The following is a 23,488-nucleotide window of genomic DNA, read 5'->3' on the forward strand; positions in this document are numbered from 1 at the left end:
CCCCCGGAGCGAGGGGTGCTGAAGGGACAGCTCCCCGCCCCCCCCCTGGAGCGAGGGGTGCTGAAGGGACAGCTCCCCGCCCCCGGAGCGAGGGGTGCTGAAGGGACAGCTCCTCCGCCCAGCTGTGCTGAAGGGACAGCTCCCCTCCCCCGGAGCGAGGGGTGCTGAAGGGACAGCTCCTTCCTCCCTCCACCTCTCCTTCTGTCGCCGCCCGCTTGCCCAGCGGCTGCGGCGACCATGCCCTGACGCTCCCAGCGGCGCGACTTCATGGCGGTGGCCAGGAAAATCAAAACTTTGTTGACCGTGAACATCTTGGTCTTCGTGGGCATCATCCTCTTCTCCGTCTACTGCCGCCTCCAGGACCGCTCGCAGGAGCTGGTGCAGATCGTGCGCAGCTCCGAGCGCCGCGCCAGGAGCCGGGGGGCCAAGGCAGGCAGCCTGGCGGACAGGGAGGCCATCCTGCAGCGCCTCGACCACCTGGAGGAAGTGGTCTACAACCAGCTCAATGGTGAGATGGGGCGCAGGGGCCCGAGCCCTGGTTCTCCCAGGGGAGTGCACGGGCAGTGGGGACAGGCTGGGCGCCCAGGAAAGGGGATCCAGGGTGGAGGCAGGGGGTGGTAGGGTTGCCCTGAAGAGTAGCCGGAGATTCATGCCTGGGAAGGTGAAGGGTGCTACTAGGGCTACAGAAATGAATGGAAGGGGGTGGGGGTAAAGGCTGAGGAGTGCAGGGTGAGCATTGAGGAGTGCTGAAGAGTGCGGTGTGAAGTCTCTTGAGTGTCTCAGGTCAACAGTTTGTCCCAAAGTTTGTCTGAATCTGGTAGGAATATATTGGTGAATAGGAACATGCTTTGTGTCTGTGTGAGAGAGAAAGGGAGAGCACATCAGATTTATCATCATGATCCAGCCTGAAGTCATACATTTAGGGTAAAGCATTTACTTTCAAAACCACTTTTGTCTTGGCCTTCCCATGTATATGTCTTTAAATATTTTTGTTTTTTAAAAAATGCTCTGGTTGTTTATAGCATCCATGTGGTGCTTTCATAACCCCAGCACTAAAATTTGATACGATCGGGGAGAGGTGTGAAACCAAGCATCCACCACTTTTTTTATTGCCTTCCATTCTTATTCACCAGCCCTGAAAAACCTCATTAGCTATCATTAGTATAAACGAGTTCATATTCCATGGTGGATAGAACATGCTAAACCATAAAAGTTATTATATGACTACCAGTCTTTCATACAGAAATGGGTGCCTCAATGACAAGTGCATTTAAATGTGGAGCTATGCATGAATTGCCAAATGTAAAATACTAGGGGATTAAGTATGTAATTAAATGCATGGGTGCTTCAGAGGTGGAGAGGTAGCAGGAATAACTTTGCAGTTGTGCTATAATACAGCATATATGTCTGAACTTTTTTAGTACCATATAAAACTTCCTAAGTAAATATTTTTAATTAAACCAAGTGGGCTTCTGGTTCAGTTATGAGAACCTTCTTAATCGTAACACTGATTCAACCAGAGGCTACTGCAGCCTCAAAATGCAGGAAAATGAAAAGATCAAGGTAAGTATGTATTTTCTCCTGCTTTTTTCTGAATGAACTGTTTAAATGCAAATGTTTCAGTGACAGTAATAGTCAATCTATGCCAATGAGCACTAACATGGCACAGACACCCCCTCAGCACACATTTCCTCCTCCCCCACAGATACAGACGCACAAACATACACACGTTTCTCTCATAAAGGAAACGAATCCCCAGTTCGTATTCTTTACTGACATCCAAAACAGGTTTCAAGAGCAAACAATCTTTGAGTTAAAACCAGTCCCCTAACTACACTGCAGCCATAGGGCACTTGGACTGCAGTGCATGAGTGCAAGCCATTGCCTGCTACAGCTGCATGCAGCTCTGTGGGCTAAATCCTGTCCCTAGCACAGAGCCTTAGCACGTTGATATTGAGCTGGCCATGTGAAGTATGACACTCAATGGAATTATAGAAACAGGAAAGCAATGGGAGCTCTTCATATACAGGTAATGAAGGGACATGTGGACACCACTGTACATTGCACTCACAGTAAGCAGGAAGCTCTTGGTACACTTTATCTGTTTGGTTCTTTAATTGACTGGACACAATAATTCACAGTGATGTTGCTGTTTATTTAAGATTTTATACTACTCTTTGGGGGAAAAAAAGTAAAAGTTTGAGGTTATTTTTTCATTCAAATGTTGTCAGTTGAACTGTTTAGATGATACTGTTGCTTTACCTTCAGTAGACCTTTTAACAAAGAATGGAGCACCAACACAGAAGGTGCTAATGAGTTTGCCTCCAATATGCAGAGAGTTTCTTTCTTATGGAATAGTCCCACTGGGCAGCACAAACGCTGCGTGCATCAGTTAAACAGATGAAATATCTGAAGAAGTTCCATTGAACTAAAGGAAGTTGTATTGCTATAAGTGCAGTCAGGATCAACCCATTGGTGTTTGGCTTATGAGCTTCTTTTAACATCTCAACTCATTCATTAATGGAAACGTTTTGCTCTGACACTAATTCCAAGGGGTTCAGTTTATGAAACTCTCTTTTGTGACGATTGTGGTACTGCGCAATGTTCTTACTCTAAGTTGAGAGAGTTCTCAGGCTTTCTTTAAAGATTTAAGTGAAGATTCTTTTATTCTTAATCTTATTTTTTTGGACCAACGGGTCATAGAGAAAGTTGACTTCAGGGGGAGACCATAAAGGATTGGATCCTGTGTTTCCTGCACACTCAAAGCTCCAAGAAACCTCAGCAGGAGTCCTGAAGTAGTAGTGATGATACAAAGCTGGGTCTGGCCAGCTCATTAGTTTCTCCTTATTCCCACTTCAGACTCAGTAAATTAAGAGCCACCTTTTAAGTACTTAGCATTTGGTAATGAATACCCACAATTCCATAGAGGAGTCTGATTATGCCAAGCCCTGAACAAAGCAGGCCTCATTTCCATTCTCCATGGATCTGCCTGAGGCTTTAGTCAAAGAGAAAGAAGCTTCTGTGCAGAGAGTTCAAAACGTGTTGATCAAAAAGGTATCTTTCTGTTTCCCTTAATTGTTTCCATGATGGAAAAGGCATCTTCCCTTCCTCCCCGGAGCCTGCTCTCACCAGCAGAAGTAAACAAAGGGGGAGTTTAGTGTATATCATGTACCCGCCCCAAACAGTTCCCTTGAACCAATGTTAACTTCTAATCCTAATTGTAACTTAGAAAATGCATTGTCTATGCAACACATGCACAAAAAATGCCTGGAGAGGACAGGAGTGCATTTTGGATAGCCGCTGTATTATGTCTAGTCCTTAGAATTATATTTTGTGAAATAAGAATTTCTAGAATGGCATGAATAAGTGCCAGGCATGACTCTATAACAGGGATGGGCAATTATTTTGGGTTGGAGGGTCACTTGGGGAGTTTTGGGGAGTTGTTGCAGGCTGGGAGGGTGGTGTAGTGACCCAACCTGGTGTGGCTGGTGGGTGGTGCTGACCTGGCCCAGACTGGTGGGAGGGGGAAGGCAATTGATCCTATCCAACTTAGGCTCATCCATCCTGCACCCACCTCTGGGGTTGGTGGATGGATGGATGGGTGGGCAAGTCCTTCATGGAGATCAGCCTGGGACTCTTGCGGGCAGGTTGTGCTCGGCTGGGCAGATGGGATGAAGCTGCGGCCAGACAGGGAGGTGTGTTTGGGAGCAGGACAGGCATGAGGGGCTGGTGTTGGGGCCAGGCTGCTGGGGCCGGGCCAGGGCTGGGTCTGAGATCACAGGGCACTGAGAGCACGGGGCCAGGCCTGGGACAGAGCTGTGATCTGCTTCCTGCATGTTTCTGTGATGGGCACTGGTTCCACAGGCAGTGGCATGTGGGGAGTGGATTGATGAGTTGAACTTTTGTACTACTGCAGCCTGCTGCACATTAGCGGGGTGGCAAGACTGGCTGCACATGCCACAGCTGAGGCTGCCCCATGAGCCTCAGCTGGGTGGGGCCAAGGGTCCTGCCGTAGGCCGGATACAATCCCTTGGCAGGCTGGATGTTGCCTCTGCCATATTTTGCCCACCCCTTCATCTAATTCAGCAATCTGCATGTTTCCTTACATTTGTCACTATGTTTCGTTTAGTGAACATTGTTGGGCTAGAAGTAAACTTGATATAATGGCAGGAAGAGCAGCAGCAATTTATGAAAGGTTTTAATGATAACATCTGATCGTTGTGTTCTTTACTCTCTCTCTGTCTCACTTTAAATTTGAAGCAAGATTTAATTGACTAGATTTTTCCCTAATCAGTTTTGCATCTGATTCTGTTGCTAATAATTTACTATAGAGAGTGAAAAATGTTTAATATCTCCAACTACTGCATAACCTTTCATGCCAAAAGCAATTGAAGGGTCAGACTGCAATTTTACTGTAATTGCCTTTTTCCCTTTTCACTGTCTCTTTCCAGTAATACACAACAATCAATACAGCATGTAATTAGATTTCATTCAATCTGAAAAGATTAAGAGAGTTTTCATCTTCTCATTATGTATGCTCACATCATGCCTTCTTACCCCTGGCTCCCTTATTAGACCTCTCTGCCCTGTTCGGTGGCAGCCACGGGGGGATAACTTTTGAATATTCCCTTGAATTCAGCAGATTATCATTCTTTACACACAATAATTTGATTTTGCTCTCTTGGGAAGATTAAATACAACGGCAATTTTCAGTTTGATAAATGGATCTTAAATTGCATATGTATTGCACAGAGGGAAGAAGTGGACTTTTCATATAATTGCAGCATGCAGGCTTAAAATTATGTAAATAGCAGGTCCTGGGTGCCCAGGACTGATTCATGCAGGCTGTGACTCCTGATTTTTAGAGTGTACTGGAAGCAAAGTGATTGCATTTAAAATTCAGACGGGCAATCTGCATACATAAAAGGTACAGTAGTATTTTTAAAAGGACAGTTTATCCTTCATAGCCCAGGAGCTGGTTGAAAATGAGCCTGTCCCAATTTCCATATCGGAGGTAAGAGTTGGGAACAGGCTGCAAATGAATCATTTAAATGTCCACATCAGATCTGTCAAAAAGAAGCTTTTATAGCCAGAGACTTTCAGTTGAAGGGTAATTCCTTTGCAGACAGGAGAGGCAAAGCCATGTGTACAAGAGGGAGGATTAAGTGCGACTGCCAGCTTTGCATTAATGAAAACTGCACCTTCCGATACTGAAGATACAGAATCTCGTATTGTAGCCATTTAATATGGTTATCTTCTAAAGCTAACACACATCTGACAATATTAGCTCATAATTATTCCCAAAAAGCAAATACTTTCACTAGCCACTTTCAGCAATTCATATTCCTTATAATATTTAGGTCTCAGTCCTGCAGTCCTGCTGGTACTGTAGGGACTTCAGGGCTGGGTGCTGGAGAGGCAGGAAGTGAAAGTATCAAATTGATTTATTTCAGATGCTGTGCTGTAGTTCTTCTATTTGTCAAATAGCATGGAACAAACATGCAGTGATGCCTCCTTAAGCCATCATAACTCAGCATCACTCTGGATCTGGCCTTTCATGTTGCAGAATGACTGTGAAGTCCCAAGAGCCTGATTTTGATCTGGCATTGGTTATACAACAGCATGACTCTCTTGACTTCAGCTGAGTTACTATTGATTTAGTTATTCAGAGCCACAGGAGGCATCAGGGTTTGAAAGAACTTTCTGGTCAGATCTTTACTGCTTTGCACCTTATGTAGTCACTCGTACTTAGGCCAATCTGGATGTGAGACATCGCAGAGTCACAGTGATGCCTGTTAGACCTCTTTTGCAAAGCTGTAAATGGCTACACAGAAGAGAAGCTGACCTGTAAAGTCCCAGAGTGAGATTTTTTGGCCTCAGGGAAGTCCATGATAAAATTCCAGATGCCTTCAGCAGGCCAAGCTTTTACCCCATTTTTTAAGGAACAATATAGAGAGTTGTTTCAATAGAAATACGTAATGATGTTACAGAGGAAATGGTTCAAGAGCTGGATGGAGAGGAATAGAAATCATCTCCAAACTAAGGTAGAAAGACCCAGACAATCTCCAACTTATTGACAAGACACTAATACTCTCTCTCTCTCTCTCTCTCTACACCTTGTGCATCCCAGGTTCTGGTAGTGGCTTTTATGCTGGGTTTGTGCCTTCTTTGTTTTGCATCCGGTAAGCAAACATTTTGACACAAATCATATAACAGGTTTACAGTTGACTCATTTGTTTATGGCTTTTTCTGCCTGGTGTGCAGAGCTGGCATTGTTCGTACCAAGTAAATTAACAGTTACAAAGATGCAAAAAAAAAGTCTTTATTTGACTGATGACGCTTGGCTGCATTTTAGAAGATAGCTCTTCATTAGAAAGTTGCATAATATAGCTTGGTCCTTTTGCCTTTGTCAGCTGAGTTGCAGGTCTCACACCATAAAATATAGCTGTAATTTAAACCATTGGATGGTTGTTCCTCCTTTTTTATTCAATATTTTTAAAGGTAAATAAAGGGAGTGAAAAACCAAGCACACCATTTAAAAATGCAATTCCAGGCACTGAGTACATGGCTGTTCTCCAAGGAAATAATAAGATTTATGAAATGAAGGAACAGAAATGAGTCATGTTTAACAAATCTTCCTTTTATTAATACCCCTCTTTCACCTCACTAGTGCGTGCTTGCTCTCTAACGCATTGCACTTGGCATGATTTCTTTTATTTGTGGATTTCCACTTGCTGGCCCTTTCCATCATTTTTTAATACTAATAAACTGAAGAAAAGGAAGAGACTAACTCAAGGTGCGGTAATGGGAAATAAGGGAGCTGTTGGGATAAGAGCCAGTACCAAGACTGTTTTAGCACCATTGACTGAAATGACCCTATGAAACAGGAAATTTAAGCCCTTGAGAATAGAGATTGTGGAGGAAGATGTCCCAATGTTCCTTAAATCACCAGTGAACATTTCAGCAGTCAATAAAATTGGGTTTGTATATACTTTTAAAAAATTGGTAGATGACACTAGCTATTCAAGGCCCAACTCAGCAAACACCACGTGCATAACTTTAAGGACATGTTTAAGCTTGTAGCCATCATCGCCAGTTGAGTGATGTGGCTGAACATGTACTTATTGTAGAACACATGCTTAGGTCTACCCCCATTCAGCAAAATGCTTAGGGCCAGATTTTTAAAGGTCTTGAAGTGCCTAGTGGCCACGTGTTCAATGGAAGTCAGGTGCCTGAAAACCTTTGAATAGGCCTGTGTCATCTTGATGAAGTAGTTGCTTTTGAGCTTTGCTGAGCTGGGGCCTAGTTGAATAGCAGGCATGAAAATCAGTGGAGTCTGGTCTCAATCCTGTTGAAGTCAATAGTAAGATTTTATGTGAAGTGGATTAGGCCCTATACAATCTCTTAACTCTGTACGTAAAGAATAGGGTTGTGGAATTTCCCTGACACTGAGAATAGGACTTCCACAACCTGAAATTATTTAAGAAGCTTCATCTAAAGAGAAGAAACCAATTTAGTTCCATTAGCCAGGCAGGTACCAGGGACACCAAGGATTTTTGCTGTTGTTTCAACTCGGGCCATATGTGCCCAATTACTACAAATGAGATTGCCTCAATATATGCTCAGCCTTTTGCAGTTAACAGGCTTTATCAGATTAAAACCTTGAAACAATTGGCTCACAGAGCCAACATGATATATCCCCACGTGTGATAAGGTGGGAAGGGCCGGATCTGCGCATGGGGGAGATCAAGATGGAAAACGGCAGGTAGAGGCATTCATTTATCTCTCGTCTGTCATCAGAGGCTACATGAGAAGCAGTGAAAATTAAAGGTCCCCCAGGATACAGTAAATTTTATGTAAAGGCTGTATATTTAGTGGCTAGTCCAGTATAAAAAGTTCCTGTAGGCCTGTATAAACAATCCAGTAGCAACCAAGTTTTGATCATGTAGATTAGGGCTCTCTGCCTGTGAGGGGCTAACTTGTGGGCCCCAGACTCCCACCCAGCTGCTGATTCCCCACCCCCCATCGCTCCAGCTGCAGCTATAGGCTTCATCTCCCTCTGGCTTCTGTTTCCTGCTCCACCCCAGAGGACAGCATGAAGCAGTGTGACACAGCTCACAGTAGTGAGAAAACCCATGGCTTGGGATGCCAGTGTGGCAAGGTGCAGCAGAGAAAACTACACCTAGGGAGCTGAAGGTGGAGCTCGGTCATCTGTGCTCATGCACATAATGCAGAAGGAGAGGGAAGAACCCACTGGTCCCCTTGGAGTGGGGGGTAGGGATTGCCTGGTGCAACTTGTTACCCAGCAGATCAGATACCTGCCCTGCCTAAGATCCCTCATTTCACCAAGGAGCTCCCTTGTCCTCAATCTACCTTGGCCTGTCTATCTAGAGGTGGCTGCTCAAATTAAAAACAGCTGGCTACAGCACTTTAGGAGCTCAGCTTTGAATAGCTGCAGAGGATATTTACTTCTCCTCCCTCCCTCCTCCTCATTCTCTCCCCAGTAACAGCCCTGTGCCAGGAAAGTTGGAATAGGAGCCAACTTTACCCACTTTTCTGCTAGGCAAATTCTCAGCTTGCCAAATTACATCCCCACTGCCTTGCTCAGATCATGCCAAGAGGATGGAACTGGACCTGAAGATCTGGCCTCATGAAAGTGTTAAATAAAAGCCCATTAAGCTTTCTAATGCATTTTCTCACCAGCGCATAAGTATTCCCTGCAGCCAGTTCCCCAGTCTAGTTCTGATTGAAATCGAGCAATATGGGGGCTTCTACTGGTTCTGCGGGGAGGAGACTATCTCACAGTCTGGTAGGTGGCATGTATCAGTTTACGTATACTTTCCTTGAATTTCATTTTTGTTACCCACCGTAACCGATGTTGGTAGCTGGATCCTGCAGGAATGTAGCACACTCATGTATGATCCTAAATCAGTATACTTCCTTCTCTGGGCTCATCACTCTGGAGAGGTGAAATGGAGGCCTTCAGCCAATGGCCTGCAAAGCAGAAGAGGCTGAGGATATGACTGCTAATGGCAAACATCCGTTTTTGACAGCAAATTCTGTCAGTTGTTTGTGTTCTGCTTTGAAATGGTCTTTTTCAACAGCTGATCCTTGCATAGGACTGAACTTAGGAATGTAGCTGGACAGATCCCATTCTTTCATTAGAAAGTAGGAGATGTGGGCATAAATATTCATCCCCAGATATTCCACTTTTAATGGAGTACTTAGGCTAGTGGACCTATGTTGCTCCATTTGACATGCATTTAAAATGACTGGAGAGCATGTGGTGCTCATCCGTCCTCTCAAGCTGGGTTCTTCACATCTGTATCATCTTTCAGCTGATGTCGCTGACTCAGTCTGTTCGAGGCGCAGGAAGACAATGCAGCAGTGTTTTCTGTGTAAACCCTGATGGATCATCCTGAAGCCTTTTCACAACAGTTCTCTTCCTTTTGTCAGACTGCTTAGGTCCCTTTCATTTCTAAATAATTGGTTTTGTTTTTTGTTTTTGTAACTTTTGTGTCATCCTGCTAGGCAGCATATTGCAAGAGACTGATCTGATCACAGCAGATGTGTCAATCACTCTCTGGAAGCAAGAGGATGAATTGCCTCAGGGAAAAAGTATATCTACTCACCTGTTGATCTGAGATTGAGCTACCAAGTGTTGCTTCTGCCCAGCCATGCAACTCATGTTGTGCCTTGGGTGATGTGGCTTCAGCAGAATGCCTCTCTCACTTGATCTCATTAGGACGATTGAGATCAGCTGTGGGGTACCTTATGGTTGAACTCATGAGCACCACTGGGGTTTGTCTTCTTTGTGGAAAACTGGAGGGGCTCAATTCAGGGAATTGGCAGGGCATAGTATGGTCTCTTTATATTTTATTCAAGCATTTTCCCGAGTTAACATAATCAGAAGCAAGGAGGAGATTGAGGTCTTATTAAGCTTTGTCATTATGAGCCACATGTCTGTACAGTTTGTTTAAAACATTACAAGGCTGGGGCAGCAAATAAATATGTCTAGAAACAAATGAACAAACCTAAACTTCTTTTTGACATTGAGATCCTGTCGTTCTAGGTATCAGGAGGTTTAAAGCTATCTCATCAAAGTACAGCATGGCTCTCCACAAAACCTTTGATTCACCACCAAAATATGATTTATATTTGTAATACCTGGGCTGTAATTCACACTGTCATCCTAGCTGTGGTGCAGTGATTAAACAAACTAAGCCCAGGGAAAAGCATGGAGGGGATTGCAGGCATTCAGGAACATCTTTCTTAAACAGCAGGCAGGGTTTGCTACAAGGGATTTCATTCCCGTTCGAAACAGGCTGCAGGGGAGCATCATGGCTTGTGCAGCGCAGTTCAAAAATTATACTTCAGGAGCCAAAACTCACTGGCCCAGACACTTCCTTGCACTGAGGCTTGAGGTATAAATGAGCCCTGATTCTTACATTGCATTTGCTTCAGTCCTGCCCTAGCTATGTAAATTAGAGCAGCATCTCAGAGCTTCCTGTAGGATGTTAAACCAATTATGCCGCACAGCTGTGGTCTACCTTACCACCACCAGTCTTACTGTGATTTTTTCCAACAAACTATGCTAGGTTATGTACTTGGAAAGAAGCAGCTGATGCAGAATCCATATCTACACTTTTTACCACACCTCTTTGGAAGGAGAGTTCCCAGTTGGGCAATAAAGGCCAGATTCTACCATTTTGCACTGACCAGTAAAGAGAGATGGGACCAGGGCAGAGGGAATCTGGGCTTCTGTGTGAGCTGGATCAGCTACCCTTTCTTTCTGCTGGTGAGCATGGACATGAGTAATCCAGTTGGCTTTGCTGGGCTGCTTGTGAGAGGAAGTGCTTTCCTGGTAATATAAAGCTTGGACAACCTGTACAGTGTGGTAAAAAAACTCAGGCTTGCTTTAGGCTGGCATTTTAATCACTGTTTGATACAAACAGTGCAGCAGTTCACAGGACCCCACAATACCATAACATATGATAAATGGATCATGGAAGAAAATAGATCCTGGCAGGTATTTTTCAGTTATTCCTTATCTGTGTTGCATAGGCTTCCATAAATATTCATACCATGTGGAACACAAGTATTATGGAGATTTATCAAACACTATATTAGTCTCGTTGAGGCTATATATAACAGGCATTGCCATGCCCTGCAAAATATTCATGACTTCATAGTTCCAGGAAGGGTAGTCTGTCTCTTTGGTACTGACAGTATGGTATAAGTTTTTGTTCCTGTGGGGGGTTGTTAAAAGACCTGTCTGTGATGAAATTGGCTGCAGTGGGGTTTGGACAGAGGGAGTAAAAGTGAACTATAAAACAAGAAAGTTGTTTTAGCAAGCAAACCAGTCTCTTCCCCATTTCCCTGTCCACTCTCAGTTTTGTTGGCATTGCAGGTAATTGCTCAGGCAGTAGAGTGTCGTCCTTTGTACAGGATGTCTGCTTGCCTTGGTCTGATCAGTTTTAGCAGATGTTTTGCTTGCTTGTCATCTTTCTGCGTGAGGCATTGATCCAAATTCTTCTGGTCTTATTCATACTATTTGTCCTGTTGACTCAATGGCCCAAATTCCTCTGTGGTTGTCAATCCAGTGCCTTCAGCAGAATAATTTCAGTTGTCTGTTTGGTCAAGTGAGACTCCTTCCAGCTGCAGGATGACCAGGATGCAGCCAGATGTAATGATGTCTGTGCAATATGGAGGAGCTCCATGTGCTGCTCATCCAATGCAATGATGTTAGGGGCCTTTTTTGTTTGAGGGACCGTGTGTTTGGGCTGGCTGAGCTGTTTCCCATGAAACTTCAGGCTCCAAAGCTCTGTCTGTGGCTCCCATTACTGGGGGCTCTGAGAAGTTCACAGTATTCAATGTATTTATGCCTACAATACAACTCTGAGGGAGGGGACTGCTATTAACTACAAAGCTAGAGTCTTTCCTCACCCTGCATCCCATACCTGCTGCAGCTCTGCCACAGAACAAGAAAGAAATAAAGGCTCTTTGGGCTAGAGAGAGAAGAAAAGAATGTCTCTCTTTCAGCCTAGTAGCTTGTGCACTCCCAGGGGAAGGCGGGAGACTTGGGTTGTCTTTCCTGCTGCAAGAAAACATAGAGAAATCTCTAGGCCAGGCAAGAGTTTTGCTCCTTCTTTCTCCTTGTCTCCGGTCCAGTGAATCTCGACAGTGCATGGCGCACAGTGGCAGATCTTCAGTCGGAGAGTGGAATAGCTTCACTCTGGAATGGCTTGAGCCTGGCGGTCAGGCCACTCTCCAAGGGGATGGAGAATGTGGGTTTGAGTCCCTTGAGAAAGGAGAAGGAAGTTGAAGCCAGGTCTCCCACATCTTGCTGTAATGACTAATCTGTTTCCTGAAAAGGAGGTATCAGCCTTGCTCTTTAGAAAGGAGCCATGGTCCTGCTAAAGAGAGAAGACGTAAGTGCCTGTTTTAAGAGATGGTTCTGAACTGTGGGTCCCAACTGTCCCTGGAGCTTAAGACTTGCCTTTTGTCATCAATGTTTCATATTGGCCGGCACTAGGCAGCTACCTAAGCAGCGTGCTAACTGGCTGGTTGTTTTGGCTCCCGTTATGAGTCTCCACAGGCAGGGAACTTAACACAGGGTTTTGGATTTCACTCTGAATGCCTGGCGCTTAAATTACATCTCTAGACATTTCCTGGCAACTAACTAACCCTAAGTGACTTATCCAAGAGATCACCCCAGAAGTATGTGGCAAATTCAAGCATCTCCTGTCCTAGATTAGGGTCCTAACCACTGTATCATCCTTCCTCCTGCAGAAAAAGAGGGCTGTTTTGCACAGAAGCTTTTTTTTTTTCTTCATGCCCTCCACTTGGAAAGCTGCCAGTCCCCTCCTGGAAAGCTGAAGAAGTTTGCTTCTTGTTTAGTTTGTGTGACTTTTTTGGTGGGGTGATAGGGTTAATTGGTTGTTTTTATTTGGAGGCTTGATGCTGGGTTTTGTATTTCATTTGGTAACAGGGCCTTGCTGCCCTTTTAGAAATTGAATTTATTTTTCTACTGCTCTTGGATGCCTCTAGGATATGATGCTTTTATAAATAAAAATGTATTTTTATTATATTAACTCATTTTCCAGCGGGCTTTGTGTTGTAGAAAAGATTGGGGGTATTCATTCTCATGCATGCTGAACGGAAAGCGGCGATAAGACTAAAAATATGCCCGATTGAAATAGAATTGTTATAACCCAAAGGTTAGTCTTCCTTGGGATTAAAACTTGCAGTTGCTTATAAATTCCTTGTGGGAGATTCCTGTTCAACCAGTCAAGTGTAAAATGAGGCTACTGATAGCGATGCAGTTTTGCACCTGCAAAGAAATTCGGTGCTGTCGGTGGCTACTTTACTGCCAGCACAAGTCTGTTGATTGCCAAGTTGCAGAGGTTTTTGAAGCCTGATGTGTTGATGGCTGATTGAGTTTATAGATTTCACATCTAGTGGACCTAGTCAAGGAGCTTGGAACTGTACACCCAGCTAATAGAAAAGAGATCTCCTGCTGAGATGAGCTGGCAGTGCTAGTGTACAATGAGGGACAGCAGGGGATGGTATGTGAGGTAACAGTAGAGAAGATCATGGTGACAGTAATAAGCATTATACTACACAACAGCCTGCTTGCTGAATTTCTGGCTGCCTACAAAACATGTGATGGCTACCCACAAAACTATGCTGGACTAGAAAGGATGGATAGTCAGTGGTCACCTGTGTCTGGAGGGACCCAGATTGCATGCTCAGCCCTAGCTCAGAATTTTTGGGTGACTAGACAGGTTACTTTCACCCAGATCCACAATGGTGTTCAGGCGCCTTGCAGCCAGTGACATCAGTGAGAGATGTATGTCAAGCACCTTTGCAGATCAAGTCTTTCTGTGTCTCAGCTCCCTATCTGTAAAATGGGGGCACTAGCACTGCCTTACCTTGCTGAGGTATTCTGAAGCATTTGGATACAAAAGTAGTTAGGGCCATACCTGCAACTAAAATGAGACACAAATGTGACATCGCTACTCCCTTATTTCTACTATTGCTGTGGGAAGTCTCATTAGGTATTTCTCATCTTCCTTTTACTTGTCATTTAGCAAGCGCCAGAGGAAACGATCACTGGTACCAAAGTCCTGCAATGTACCATGAGGAACCCAGAACCCCAGAGGCCTGTTTCTGCTCTCAGTGAAAGTCAATTCTTTCCTGGGCCAACTACTGCCTTTGGAGTTGTTTCAGAGCTGGCCAGTGCAGCCCAAATGCTGCAGTAGGTGCATCTACCTGATTTGGTTTCTGTTGCAACAGAAAACTGATTCCAATGACTTCAGTGGTTTCCTGAAAGTGTCCCTCACCAGTGGCATTAGCACGAGAAACAGTGTAGTCACTCTGTCTAGCACAGACATTAAGCTTGGTTCCCACCTCAGCCCCACAAGAAAAACCCGAAGTCAAATAACAGTGAACATAAGCTTATTAAAGGACCTGAGGTTTTCTCACTTGATTGCACTGTACCTCAGCTGCTTAATAATCTTGTTCTTTGTCTCCCTCCTTTTGTATGCAGTAGAATCAAAAGTGCACAAAACACATTTAAAAAATGCTGCTTATGCAAGAATAAAAGCAAACAGTCGGTGAGCAAAGACTGAGAGGAAACGCCTTTGCGTGAGAACAAAGATATTGGATTGACTTTGAAGCTGGGACAGCATGACCCATTGCATTGCCAACGTGCTTACAGGCAATTGCTGCATGAGCTGGAGAAAATGTGGCTGCTGGGAGAGGGGTGATGATTAGGATTCATTCATTCATTCCAGTGGGCATTTCTGCATATGTTACATTATTTGGCATTTAGGCATGTTTCAGCTTTAATCATACTGACAGGCTGTTGCAAAGCTAATGTTTCTAACTAGGAGAAAACCTGGAGGTCATGGAAGAATAAGACCAATGAAGTATTTTTGTGGAGTTACTTTTTCTCGTAAAGAACCTACAGGAGGAAAGAGTCCTGGAATTAGAGCTTTTTCTAGACATCGCTTCAGGAATGGGCCTCTCAGTGCTGCATAATTAGACTTCAAGGAGCAAATTTTGCTCTCAGAGGCACAACTTGAGTTATGCTACTTCTGTGCCTGCATAGCTGGGAAAAGGACCTGGCTACCCTACATTACAATGTAGATAAGAATGTCTGTCTTTCCAATTATTTTGGCCCGGATCCTCAGCTGATGTGACCTTTCTTTCAGTGCAGTGTCATGTAATTGTAAAAACCAAATCAGAATCCAAGCAACATTTGGAGTAACTTACTTGGAATTGATACCAAACAGTTCCAGTTATGAGGGGTTGCACGGCTGAATAAGTTGGTATGTTCTGCATAGACTATATCTATATTATTTGGGAACTGCAGTGAACAAAAATTAATGTTGCCTGTTCACAGTAGAGTTGAAAATTAAATGTCATATTGTAGCAGAAAAAGAAAAGATGGGATATCATGCAGGCATTTGCTGGATCTTTGTTGTTAAATTGGCAGAAAATACCTTCTGGTTTTTTGTTGTGGCAATGCTACATGCATTATGGCCTTTCTATGCTAAACAAGATTGCTGTTGTGAAGCCGGGGGGAGGGGGGGGAGAGACTAATTATTATCAAGAGCAGTTTCACACGGGTTGAATTAACTGATACCTAATGCGCTGTTCCCAGATGCATGTAGATATAGGATTGTGTGCTGCTCAGGATGTATTTATAAAGTCTATAAGAGTGTGTGTTCACCTCACAATAACTAAAGCACAGAAGGGGTTACTTATCTTCCAGGCTAGGGACAAACATTACACACGAACCAATTTAAGTGATCAGAAACTGGTTTAAACCTGTAACAGAACAGATATGCAGTGCACATAAACCAGTTTGAAAATGGCTGAAACCAGTTTGAGATAAACCTGGTTGAATGTAGTATGAGACTTAATTGCTTTGGCTCAAACTGGTTTGTGCAATGTCTGTCCCAGACCCCTCCCTGGTTTAAGATAAACCAGACTCCCCCAGCGTCTTGGCATGCTACTTGCTCCACAGTAGGGTTGGCCCCTCCCCTCCTCTCCCTGGCTGCAGATCTGGCAGGGACTGCAGGCTGCTCCCTCCCTGCTAAGCAGGAATTCCCCCCTCCCCTCTGCTTTGCAGAGAGGTGTTTGTGTATTAGCTAGCAGACCACATGCTGGCTATGGTCCTGCTTAGTCAACAGGTAGAATCAACAGGCAGAATCAATAGGTAGCTGGTAATGTACTACTGTTGTTTTCTTAATGGGGTGATAAACACTGAGTTAAGGGTGATAAACACTGTTATTCATTCCCTGCTGGGATAATCAGAGCATCCTGTTGGGACCTGGCCACGTCCCCACTCCCTCAGCTGGTGCTGTAGAAGAGAAAGGAGGGCTGCTCTAGCACCTCCTGGCTTGTAGCCTGAGCCACTGCAGGCATGTACCTGCATGTTTGGGATGTCAGTGCAATTACAAAGTGATTTAGCCTAGCCTGGTTAGACTAACCTGCAAAGATTGAAGCAATTCAGACTCAGGCTTTTTGAATTTCTGTCCCTAGCCCCAGAGGAACTAGGTGCAATGAATGACCTGCCTTGAAGAAGCTTCTTAGTCTGCTGGAAAAGTTCCAGGACAGTAATGACCTGGGTTCATTCTGGTGGGAAAAGGGAGTTGACTGAGGTGCCCTAGGGGCAAGGGAAGGGAAGTGTTGCCCTTCTATCCCAAGGGAAGTGCAAGACCCCAGGATTCATCATAATCCCTGAGAAAGTGCTGCCTTAGTCACACTGTAAGAATGTACATCTCGCTGGAGAGTTTTTCCCTTTGTTGTGGCTTCCTCTGGCAAAGGCGAGCCCGCCTTTGTCAGGAAGTGGGTGTTCTTTGCATCAAATTATGTGCAAAGCTTTGATACCAGAGGGCTGGTCAGTGGAAGGGGCTCCAGGTTTAAGACTCATGTCTCTACAGTTTAAATTGTGCCCTCAAAAGGCTACAGTCTTTGTGGTTCTCACCGGGTGGCAGGGACTCCGTACCTGAACCCAGAGCAGCATGTGGCCCCCATTTCACTGCATATCCCGGGAGCGATCCTGACAGTCAAACCACTTCTGACTTTTGCACCGATGAAACCCTCTTTTCCTGGGACCCACCTATTGCATCCATCCTTGCTCCTTACAATGCATCTCCTTCCCATTGTCCCCACTGAGCCTGCTTGTGCTGCAGTGGGGTGGGGATGTCTGTCTCATTCATAGCCAGTGATCATGTACTGGCTTTGCCTGGAAAAACAGCTATCCTCACACAATGAATAAGGGACTTACTGCTGCTGCCATCAAAAGGGTTTTTTATGAGAAGTCATTGTAAAAGCCTGTGGTTCTCAAACTGCAGTTCTGTGCTTCCAGTCTTGTATCCCTCAGTCTGGTAATAAATATGAACTATAGCAGTATCCTATTCATTCACTTCTGATACACTGCCCTGAAGTGACTGTGTCTTTACCCTCTTCCAGGGGATAGACTTTTATAAGTTACTGGTGATTATATCCTTTCCTGTGTCTTTTTATTCTGTAATAAATGAGCATTGTTTACTTACGACGGCTGTTGATAATCAGATTCTGCTATTTATTGTTTGTTTGCTCAATTTATTCAGAGAGGCGTGCTACACGGTGTTTATTGCACATCACCTCCAACCCAGTGTCACCTGCTTTCTGAGGTGAGACGAGCCAATTTAGTTAGCAACACTCTTCTAGGTCGTTCTGCTCAAGCATAGTGTCTGTGAGAGTAAGCATCTCTGGATGAGGTCACAAGTTGCATCGCTGGGGGGTTTTTTGTGCACCATAGGGAACATCCCTGCACCTCCTGAATGTAGCCATCCTTGTCACTTGGCAAGAAGCGTACAGAAATTGGGCACATGTTGACGATAATATAATCTGAGTACTGGTTTTATAGGTAATGGTCCTTAGTGGCGAGCACACTCAACTGGGATTGGGAGACGTGAGTTCTGTGCCCAACTGTGCCACTGGCCTGCAGTGTAACCCTGGAGCCAGTTATTCTACCTTTCCATCTCTCCTTACCCTTGAACCCATTGCCTGCCTCATCTGTTTAGATTTGAAACTGATATACTTCTATATTGCAGACTTGTTCCAGATCTCCAAGTAGAGAGCAGTCCAAGCTGTAAAGCTTAGGCCCATACTTTCCAAAAATTCAAATACTTATGATCCTTATTCAGATCCATCTGTCTTTTAGAAGTCTCACTGCACTGAGACCTATTCTGAGATCTTCTCTACCATGGAGTTACCCTATGTCACTCCTTGCCCTCTTTGTTTAGACACAGCAGAGAATGCATCATCTGAGTAAATCTGATGAAAAGCATGCAGTCAAGTGCAGAATCTCTTGACACACGATCATCATAGAGAACAAGGAGAAAATTAAGACCCCGGTGAAATTGATTCTCTTTTTACACTGCTGCAAATCAGGAGGAAGGTTTTGAATTCAGTGGAGTTGTAGTGAATAAATAAGGGAAGACCAACTCACAGTTTCTAATGCTGAGTCTCAGTCAGGACATGCTTCTCTGCCTTATGGGAATGCTGTATGTATGTAACAGTTAAGTGTCTTCAAACAATCCCCTCCTTGCAAATCAAATTTCCGTGTGGTTGCCAAATGCATCATCATGGCCAAATAAAGCAACCATGATAGGTTTGGATGTTAAAACTGCTATGAGTGAGCTTGCCATGACTGCAGCTTAGCATTGGCTGCAATCAGTTCTTAAAAGAAAGTAAACCAATTTCCTGATGATGGGCCAGCCACTACAGCAGTGTTGTATTTCAAAGCGCCGTTAGCAGCAGATCACAGAGTTCCCGCCCCTAGATGACAGACTCAATTTGTCTTTATATCAGTAGTAAACCAGGAAAGACAGAAATCAAAGTGTTCAATGCTTTATTGCTACTTTTAAATAAAGCATTATTTCTATTTCCTATAATGCTCCATCTTTATTTTCTCAAAAGTATCAGTAGTTGAGATTTGTTGTCATCTTTTTGTCTTCTGCCTACCACTGTCCCAGTCCTTTCATTTTTTCCTGTTATGGAGGACATGATATTTTACTCTCTCTATTATTTTTCAATTAATCTCTATAGGGTGGATAAAGACAGAATCAAGTGTCCGCTTCATTCTTTTTCTTCTGTTCCTCCAAATTAGCATTGCTTTCCTTCTTTCTCTTTGGTAAATGATGATTTCTCCATCCCTCCTCAGGGGGCAATAAAAATGGACTTGCCTTCCTTACTCCTCAGTTCTGTATCCATTTACTGGGGCTCCTTTTTCCATTTGTGTACAGTCAGCAATATTATGAGGCTGTGCATGCACATTGGGACAATTTCTGCTCTGCTGTAGGGCTTGTCTATAAGCAAGAGCGGTCTGGCTGAATTCTGTGAGGTGTTAGGCAACAACAGTGCATGCACTCAATGGCCTCTGAGGCCTGGGTCTTCTGTCTCTTACTCTGCTGTCATCCCACACGAATGATTTCAGCAGAATCATCGCCTGATTTGCAATAGCTTGAGAAGAAAACCAGGTCTTAAAGTTCGTGGATGTTCCTCAATATAAATAGACCATCTCTAAAAGACTTGCTACACATCTGCACGCAGATCTGGTTGGTCCACAGACCTTTTTATGTGGTGGAAATTTGCCTTTTTTCATCCTCTGTGCACCTCGACATTGCCATAGAATAGGGGTTTTCACCTAGGGGTATGTGTACCCCCAGGGGTGCTTGAAAAGGCCCTAAGGGGTATGCACAGGTGGGTGGGAATGGAGTGCCATCACGCACCATCCTGCGCTGCCCACCCAGTTCGGCTGCATCCCCCCCAACTCTGCATCTGGCCACTGCAGGTACACTTCTCTGTGCCCGGCTGCTGGGCATACACTGATCCAAAAAGGTTGAAAACCCCTGCCAGAGAAGGTTGATTTCTAAGCATTTTCTTCTGGCTGCTGGAATCCCCGGTTCTTTTTTCTGCTACAAGGAAGGGAGCATATGTGTCCACATTCATTTGTGACCTGACCCATCATGTGGCTACTATTGCTGTGCCTCTTTTTATAAAATATATCCATTTTTTCTTTAATCTCTGAAGAAGAGACCCAACAGACACGGGGAAGTGGCAGACAAGGGGCACCCCGAGTGTACGTAGGAGCAAGATCGAAATAAAATCAAAGGAGTGAGAGGAAAAAAAGAAAAGATAAAAGTTCTCTCTAAACCCAGACTTCAAAACAAAACTCCCTGTGAAGAGTAAGAGACATGCCTGAAAAAAAAAGGCACGCAAACGCAGTTCAAGGAAAATACACATACCTACAGATGTAAAATACACAGTCTGTCAAGGAAATGAGAATGCTAGGGAATTAGCTGTCAGCGTTGCTGTGTAAAGATAGGCAAGGAAAGTCTGTCATCCATCAACAGATAACAAAATAATGTCACAATGTAAAGGAAATGGAGGAGTCTGGGTCCTCTCTAGCTCCTGTCGAAGTTGATGGTGAAATGCCTAGTGATTTCTGCGGTATCTGAATTGGGCTCTTACCCAGGTATTCATAAAGGCAAAGCCCACAATGGCAGCTGATCTATTCTCCCAACTTTTTCTAAGAGCAACTGCCTGATTTAAAAAAGGGAGCCATCACTGTAGACCCAATGTTGTTCTACCCAAGTCTGGAACCCCTTCAGATTGTTTGGCGCTCCTCCACGGCACTGTTCGCTTTGTCCATCTTGTAGCACTGCTCAGGTGTGAGAGGGAAGAACAGCGGGCGCAGATGGTCAGCAGGCCCTTCTGTCCAGCTTTCCTTCACAGTATAGTTCAGCTTCAAGGGATGGACTTGGTGACCAATTTTGGAGCTGTGGAATAGGTGGAAAATGGGGGCCTGTAGGAGTTGGGTCCAGACATTAAATGTCAGTGGGCTTATTGCCAGATTCCTTAATCAGGTGAACAACATGGACCTGTAAGAATTGATGAATACTGCAAGTGACCTAGGCATTGAAAAGTTAATCATGTGAGTGTGTTGGTTTACTAGCAGACTTTTGGGAGAAGAAGCAGGAAGGTTGGTGTAATTCAAAGGGTCCCGTAACCAGGGACTCGGATTGAGAGTGGGGCAGTCTCTCAGAGTGTCACTGCAGGGTGAGGGCAGGAGGTTGGAGACTAAGGGGTGTTGTTAAAGGGTCAGTAAAAAGAGGCAGAGGTGCAGCTAGTCCTGTAGCCATAGTAAAGGGCCCTAGACATCCAGAGAGATGACTCAAGCCTTCCATTTATTTCATTTTTTACTTGTATTGGACTAAGATCCAAATTGCTGTTCTGCAAATAATCAGCTCTTCAATTTCTTTCCTCCGATTTGCATGAGTGAACTCCTCGCTTTTCAAAAGACTTCCCCCCCCATTTAAGAATGCACTCCTTTAACTTCACTATAAAAAAGCTTGTGCCCACAGCTAATTAAATAGCCCAGAAACTCTAACTCTAACCCCTTGGAGCTTTTATAAAAGAAGCTGTCTCCCTTTGTGTCTGCATGCAGATTCATTTTGAAGAAGTTCTGCTATCGTGTTAATGAGCACTTCACCCTGGGAGTCCTTTCCTATTCCTTTGGAAAATTAAAGCTTGTAGAAAATCTAATGCATTGATACATGTGATCCAATTGGTGTTGATTGGTAGGACTGCCCATTATAGCAATGTGGAATACTGTTGCTGCAGGAGACAGAGACCAATATTACTATTTCTTTTTTTTCTAAGAAGACTTGCATTGCTTTAGGACCACTAGCAATATTTCTGGCTGACCAAGTTAAGATAATGATGAGGGTAATCAAATATTATGCTTCAGGGCTCAAGCTGCTCACCTGTGGGATCTGGGAAGGAATTTTTCTCCCATATACTATGTAGCATTGCTTAATTGGGTAACTACTCAATGATTTGTGTTTGCTTTCCTCTGAAGTTTCAGATATTGGCCCCTGCTGGAGGCCAAGTATCAAACTGATGACATAACAGATTCAGGTGCTTTTAACAACACCTGGCTTGTTGAGTTTCTCCATAGCATCACAGTTTCAGCACTATTTTCCTTGCTCCAGGCTCCCCATCACCATCAAGAGGTGCAGAAGTAGTCCAGCTCCATTTTAAACCTCTGCAGAGAGCAATTAATTGTAGGTGTTTCATAACCACAAGTCTGCTGGGATTTTACAAGTAGTAGCAGAGTCCTGGTATCTATTATTCAAATACAAGAAAACACACGGATCTTTCTTTTTTTGTCCCTTGATCACTGAACTGAAATGAGAAATAATAACCAAAACAGCTGTTTAATTTAGAAGCATGAAGTGGTTTAGCATTTTCCTTCATGCAGTTCTTCAATATGTCCCCACCTCCCACACACAACTCCCTCATTCAGCTTGATTCTGCTGTGATTTGAAGTCAATGGGGTCTTCCTGTAGTCCACAGGACTGGGAACAGCATTAAAGGACCTTTATCCTCACTTCTTTCAGCCTCTGCATCATCCAATTCTTGGCCCTTGCCATCTTCAGCAATCTGTTTGTCTCCAACATTATCTCTTGTAATTAGAATACGTTTGCTCATCTCAAGGGGAAATAGGCTTCAAATGAGTATTCTATAAAAGCAATTACTTTTGATATTAGAGATCTGTCCGCATAAATGTAGTGTCTTTTCCAATTCAAACATTAATGAATTTTGTCCTGAGAGTGTGCAACCTATACTATGCTGCCGTAGGTGGTCAGTAGCTGCACCCACAAGACTGAGCAGGCAGGATGTGAACTCCATGTATACCGTGGATTCAAGTGTGCATATCGGCTTATCTAATTCATGAACAGGGGTGGAGATGTACATGGTGGCACAGTGATTTTATTTTTCCTGTGTTGTGGTCTCCTTTGAAAAGATTAACTGGATTAGACCCCAGATTGGAGTTACTCCTCTAGGCGTGCAGCCAGCCCTCTGTTTTTTGCTTATACCCAGTGGCTGGCTCTCCCTTATACTTTTTTTCATGTTTCCTGCTGCTTCCTGATTTTCATCCTAAGATCAGTGGAACTGATTTACATTCTTCAGTGCAACTCCAACATATCTGTCCTCAGGGTCAGTCTGGTATGTAGACCAGTGTGCCAGCAGGGCTGCTAGGAGGGATCCTCTTAATGTTAAAACAACAGTGGGAAAAATGTTTGCATGCTCTTTGTGTGTGGCCTGGATACCAGCTCAGCCAACACCAGCACCAGAAGCCTTGTGTTTCTGCCTGACAGCTGCCCTGCCAACTGAACTGCATGGCATCCTCCTCTTTACTGACATGGGAGGAGCTGTGCTAAGCCTTCTCAGCTGGAAGTCACTCTTCTGTACATCAGAACTGCCATCTTTCATCTTATCAAAATAAGATGAGAGAATCAGGAGCTTTTATTGCCATCTCTTGGCAAAGGAATCCTTGCAGAATCCTTGTTGTCATCATATTTTTGGAGGAAAGGCTGTGAATCAAATCCCTAGGGTCCTTCACAGCAAGGGTTTTTTG

General features: G+C 44.2%; 1 protein-coding gene across 1 annotated transcript in view; it reads left to right on the forward strand.

Moving 5' to 3' along the window:
• The first annotated feature begins 60 nt into the window (after positions 1-60).
• GALNT9 (polypeptide N-acetylgalactosaminyltransferase 9) overlaps positions 61-23,488 on the forward strand; it is a 313,695-nt gene continuing 290,267 nt past the window's right edge. The window contains exon 1 of the mRNA XM_019507030.1: positions 61-508. Within this exon, the coding sequence (XP_019362575.1) occupies positions 268-508 (241 nt within the window). The 5' untranslated portion in view covers positions 61-267. The remainder of the gene's footprint in view (positions 509-23,488) is intronic.

This window comes from Gavialis gangeticus, unplaced genomic scaffold (genome assembly GCF_001723915.1).
Source record: "Gavialis gangeticus isolate Ggan-Ray unplaced genomic scaffold, GavGan_comp1, whole genome shotgun sequence".
In the NCBI taxonomy this organism is placed as follows: domain Eukaryota; kingdom Metazoa; phylum Chordata; order Crocodylia; family Gavialidae; genus Gavialis; species Gavialis gangeticus.